Source organism: Nanorana parkeri, unplaced genomic scaffold (genome assembly GCF_000935625.1).
Source record: "Nanorana parkeri isolate BGI_ZX_2015 unplaced genomic scaffold, ASM93562v1 scaffold277, whole genome shotgun sequence".
NCBI classification, from domain to species: Eukaryota; Metazoa; Chordata; class Amphibia; order Anura; family Dicroglossidae; genus Nanorana; species Nanorana parkeri.
The window spans coordinates 99,027-105,069 of record NW_017306545.1 but is presented as its reverse complement, the minus strand read 5'-3'; the positions used below and the strand labels follow the sequence as shown (position 1 = coordinate 105,069).

At 41.1% G+C, this 6,043-nt stretch overlaps 1 protein-coding gene across 1 annotated transcript; it reads right to left on the bottom strand.

The window, feature by feature from the left end:
- Window positions 1-4,265: 4,265 nt before the first annotated feature.
- On the bottom strand, window positions 4,266-5,162 carry LOC108787661 (proteinase-activated receptor 1-like). Its single transcript, XM_018557264.1, has one exon. The coding sequence runs from the start codon at window positions 5,145-5,147 to the stop codon at window positions 4,266-4,268; it is 882 nt and encodes a 293-aa protein (XP_018412766.1). The 5' UTR covers window positions 5,148-5,162.
- Between the last annotated feature and the right edge of the window lie 881 nt (window positions 5,163-6,043).

Below are 6,043 nucleotides of genomic sequence, written 5' to 3'. Positions count from 1 at the left end.
TTAATTTTAGTGCACGCAAACACAATATATTACCCAATTTTTGGTAAAATATAATAGATGAAAACATATGCAGGCCCATTTCCCATTCCCTGAGACTGGATTCTAAAGCTGACGAGGCCTCTCAAGGTAGCAGGCCTGAGAGGCGAAAAAGGCTCCTCACAGGGTACCTCTTCTCCAGGCAAAGATTGGGTCCCTGAACTCACATCCTCTCCAGGATGTCAAATCTGGGAGGCAAAGACCCTTCTATAAGTGCTCCCCGAATATTTATCTCCGTCCCATCCAACATCAGTGGCCTCAATACACTGGCCACTGGAAAGGTAAGTATATTCACTCTTCTTTTTGCAGGTATGCTTTTGTATATGTTACCTTGGGGTAACATAGTTATGTTAAAGAGACTGTCACTTTGCTCATTAAGTGGCAGCATTCCAACATATGGGTCCGTGAAGAGGTAAGTATACTGACTCTTCTTTTAGCAGGTATGCTTTTGTACACAAGTGACCCTGTGCTGATAGGGTGACTTTAAAGTTCTTATACATATTTTCTTTCTTTCTTTATTATAGTCAGGACTGAAAAAAAAAGAACATGTAAAATGCTTTTAGCTTTGGATTAGCTCCTTTTTTCTGTGTTTCAGCTTTTATATATCAACGTCAAGGGCTCTCATAGTATGTGCAGTCACAATAACAATGTATTGGAAAAACTGATGGCTTACATTTCAGAGATACACTTTGAGCCAATCCTTTACAGCACATTTGCTGCGTATGTTGGATCGCTTTGGCTTTTCGGAACAAAATACTAACATTAATTATTTCTACACGGCAAAAAAATATTATTATACTATTATTATACAGGATTTGTAGAGCACCAACAGTTTGTGCAGTGCTTTACCATATAAGGAAGACATTAGAGTTACAATACAAATCAAGACAAGATAGTAAGGAGCGCCTTGCCTGTGAGAGCTTACATCTTGGATAATAATTTCCTTTAGTAAGAGAAGGCACGTGCAGTATTTTACAGTATGCTTTTAAGGGAAAAAATATTGTGTGTTTAGATCAGTTAAAGGAGAACTATGGGGTCAGGGCTTTTCCCCATAGTTCTCCTAAGGGTCACGGGAGAATACAAATTAGCGTTCTCCCGTGACCCAGATCTCAGTGTACTGAGACGGATCCCGACATTGCTGTCGAGAGCCACCCAGCTGCGGGATTGACAGCTGGCTCTGACTATCCAGAGGCAGAGCCAGCTGTGCCCGCCCCTCCCCTGTTCGTTCCGCCAGTCAGCGTTGGAGGATCGGACAGGGGCGGGGGATCCCTGCACAGAGCCGTGAGTGACAATCACGGCTCTCTGCAGGGATAGATCGAGAAGTGAGCGAGCGACAGTATGTGTTCGCTCACTTCCCGATCTACTGAGCTGACCTGTGACAGTTTCATTGCCACAGACCAGCTCAGATTATGAGGCTGAGTGAAAATCACTCGCCTCATAATTCTCCTTTAATGATGTGAATGAGATCTATTCACAATAACTTGCAAACATAAAAATAAATCGAAGGGTTCACAGCTTCATACGATCTAAATAAACAATGGGGTCAGGTTACGGAAAAGTAATGGCTGTTTTCTGAGCAAGGTCAATGTTCACCTTGCAAAGTGTATGTTTACTTAGTTCATGAAATAAGGTGACCCTGTGTTTATTATGTGCAAAGAAAATCCTTTTGCTTGAACAAAACTGTTTAGTAAAGTGAACACAACCTTACCTTATTTACTAAGCAAAGTAAACATCCACTGTGCAATGTAAGAAACAAAATGCACTTTACAAAGTAAACAGTTTTTATTCATTAAAGTAATTTCAAACTCTCAAACCTTTTTTCAATAATGAATTCAGATCAAACAAATATATATTGCCCAGCAAAAGTATTTCTGTACATTTTTCCCAAGCACTACCAGCTCGCAAGGGACAGCACAGTCTCTATCAGCTGTCCATCCACTAGGTTAGAGAAGGGAGAAAGGAGGAGCTTGAAGCAGGAGACTGACTTATCTTTCTATGCCTGTGTACACAGCATAGCATACTAGCACGCACAAGGGTGACTCCCTAGGACCCTGCAAGGGAAATGATCCACACAAAACAGGATTTGCCGCCCAGGGCTCAGGGGACCAACTAATTCTACAGGAAACTAAAACTTTGAAACATCAAGAAGCATTTGCAAAGGTTAAAAACATTTAACTTTAGTATCAATTTAAGTAAATCAACCCATATGGTGTATCAGATCCTTCACAACACATGTCAGAAATGAAATACAAATCCTGTGTGCACAAGTCTTGAGTATGTTGTGTACAAGCTCATGCTGGGAGCTTCCAAGATAGGCTTACGAGTGGTAACATGCTTGTCACATTCAGAAGATATTTAGGAGATGACTGGTCAAATGGAAATATAACAATTGATTCCATATACTGTATCTATAATGTAATGGTATAGCCAGGGCCGGTGCTGCCACTAGGCAGCCACCTAGGGCGCACTGCTGCTTAGGGTGCACCCTCGATCACTCCCCCCCATGGTGCCCCCCGTCTATTTCAAATTGCAAAAGCCAATGGCAGGCTGGTTTTGCACCCACCCACTGAGCAGAGGAGTGGAACTGACACAACTTTCTCTCTCAGGGCCGCTCCTCTGCTCTGTTGTGTGTGGTTTCGATAGCCAGTCTGCTATTAGCTATTTCAAATTAAAATAGCCAATAGCAGTTTGGCTATTGCTCCCGGCTGCTTACATTCACCTGTCACCTGCGGAAGCTAGCCGACAGGAGTCAACTGCTCAAAATGGCAAACTTTTCAATGGCTTCCTAGGACCTGTGTAGATCATTTTTGTTTATAAAGTAGGTTTTGTTTTACAGCAATAATAAAACAATAAGATCTTTTTGGCTGGGACAGATAAGCCTCCTTCTAAAATGTTGACTTTAGGACTGTATTGTGTATGAAATGAAGAGCTCTGAGTTCATGAATTAAAATCAGATATTGATTTTCCTCAGTTTAGAGTTGGCGACTGGTTGATCTGGCTAAAGTGGTTGTGGGTGGGGTTAAAAAAGGTAATTGAGAATGCCAAATGGTTTGAAACAAATAATTACACTGTAAGGAAATGGCCTGTAAGGTGCATAGATTTCAAACAACTACTGATTTGTGCAGGACTAGCTGGTCCAACAATTCAACCCATGACCTAACCATTGTTAGATGCTAAAATAAGCCTCCAAGAACCCTGAAATGTCATCACAGGCAGCGGTTGGGATAAAAGTAAATGTATCTACAGTGAAAAGGGATTGCATCAATTCAACCTGGATGAGGGTTTGGGTGAGCGTACGGCGGCGCACTCCCATAGAGAAGAACAGGCTGCTGCGTGCAATTACACGCAGCACCTGTACTTCCCTGGAGCGGCCCGATATGGCCGTGCATGCCGCACGGATTTGTACGGCCCGGCTCTTATCAGTGTTAACGAGACCTATATCTAAACCCAACATTGTTTTGTTTTTATGGATAGAGCAGGGAGTGCCTAAAACTCCGGTCTCTGTTCCATTGGTGGGCTTTCCCTTCACTTGCTGTCCTGAAGAGACAATAGGGTGTGAGGCAAAATCGCCTCTTAGATAGTTGTCGTCACAACGGGTTTCAGCAAAAGCTGTTTATTCCAGTTCTGTTAACAATAGTAACATTTTGGATTTCTCCACTTTTTTTCTCATTGATAGTGGTCACCAGGACAAATAGAGAGAGTAATTCTCCTTGGCAGGCACATATGCAGAAATAGAAAACCTGGCAGGGGTTTAATTACTTTTCTGCTATATCCAAAATAAAAAAAGATTTGGCTTAAGATATGCCTTAACTATATGTAATATATTGCAACTTATCAGTGGTTATAGATATAGTGACAACAATAATAATGTTATTTGCCTTCCCAGCTATCTTCTGTGACTTACAAAACACCCTAATAAAGAGGTGTTTGTAGTCTCAAATCAGGAGAACAGCCTAGGGTGACAGCACTGCTGCTTCTTGGATAAAGTGCAGTGAGTGATTGTTGTCCTCCTAAGAGAGAAAATGTATTAGTTGCAGGATCACATACAAAAGGAAACTAAAGCAGCCACCACATCTTAGGACTGGTAAGCTGCATTTTTTAGACACATCACAGCATTCACATATATGTTTCAAACACCTAAATGTCTATAAATCACCTCTAAGCATTCCAAACATTACAAACATTGTTTGTTCCATAACTTTCTTTCTGTTGTACATATTGAATTTCTATTATAAAGTAAAAGTGTTTTCTGTAGAAGTTTCCTTTTGTCCAGTTAGTTTTTGCTGTGCTGATTGCACTGCATTTGCCTTTTTGCAGCAAAGCAAATTGTACGCATGCGTCCGATACTTTGAAGAAGCATAGTAGTAGATGAGAGGATCCAAACAGGTGCTGAGGCTGCTGATACAGGTACACAAAATATAGGTAAAATACATGGACTCATCAATGCTATTATGGAAATGCAAATAATGAATTAGAAAAATGATATTTGTTGGACCAAAGCAAATCAGGAAAGCAAAACAAACTACAATGGCAAGGATCACTGCTCTTGTCTTCTTACAAGAGTTCTCAATGTCATTGGTACTCAGTTTCTTGATGATGCTGATGTAGCAGATAGTGGTAATAATCAGTGGCAAGAAGAAGAAGGCTAAAGAAAAGGTGGAAAAATAATACATATAGAAGTTCTGGAGGTCACCCACATCCAAGACATCATGGCAAGTTGTAATCTTAAGCGTGTCTATATATACAGTTTGCTTGGATATAAGAAGAGGTAGTGAGCTGAGTATTGATATTATCCAAATACAGAAGCAGACCAGCCAGGCTCTTTTCTTTGTGCGCCAGGAAAGAGCCTTCATTGTGTATACCACAGCCAAGAAGCGGTCCACGCTGATGCTTGTCATGAGCAGGATGGAGCAGTACATGTTGCAGTAAAAGGCAGCAGTGACAAAACGACACATTCCATCTCCAATGTTCCAGTTATTTTCAGAGAATCGATAAGCAATGTTAAATGGCAGCACACTAACAAACAGAACATCGGCAGCTGCAAGATTTAGCATAAAGACCACTGCCGGGGTTCTGATTTTTATATTGAAGACACACACAATAATTGCCATAATGTTGAGGGGCAAAGACACAGCAACCACCAAGGTGTACACTGATGGCACAAACCTGGTCAACCATTGACTGGAGAGGTAGTATTGGGTGGTATTTGTAATGCCTTCATTGACAACTGAGAGGATGGATAACTTATCTAGAGGCAAAGAAACATAGTTACTCAGAATCTCAAAAACATTAAACTGCAACAAGAATGAACTGATTATTTATTATCATTATATAGATGAAGCATAGAATAAATTAATGAATATTTATAGGACCAAATACATGCCCTGAAATATCAGCTTTGGTTGAAGAGTCCATTTAAGATGGCTTCGTAATTACCACTGGTTGATGTCAATAACGCCTTCCTGTAGAAAAGATAACCACTACTAAGTGTTACAATATAGCTAGATTGTATTTAATAATATGTTTAATGAAATGGCTACTGATTGCTATACTGAACCTGTCATTTATTTTTAATCTTTTGAGGTTTAGTTCACCTTTATAAAAAAAATTCCCTTATGGTGTTCCCATACAACATTCCATAACCCTAAACTAATAATCATTTACAAACAAGCATTTATGCAGTTTCCTTGCCTGTAGGCCATTATCGCAAGGAGTGAAGCCTAGCATCAAAAATCCTGTTAGTTTCCAAAGCTCCATCCTGTCTTCTTCTTAGGAGGGATGAGCCATTAGGACGGGTGCGCCCTAGCGGTACTGGAGCAAGCTTGGTCCTCCTCTCCATCTCCCACACAGTGTCCTCTGACTCCAGTCGCATCTCCTGAGTTCATCCACGGCAACAGGAGACAACCTTCTCCCAACTCCCGCACCAACTAAACCTGCTCTGTTTCCAGTCGCACCTGCTGAGCTCATCCACACCATCAGGAGACAGAGTACACTGCACATGTGCGGG

Coding starts and splice junctions, on each gene's coding strand:
- LOC108787661 (XM_018557264.1), bottom strand. CDS start 5,147: ATGGCAATTATTGTGTGTGTCTTCAATATAAAAATCAGAACCCCGGCA.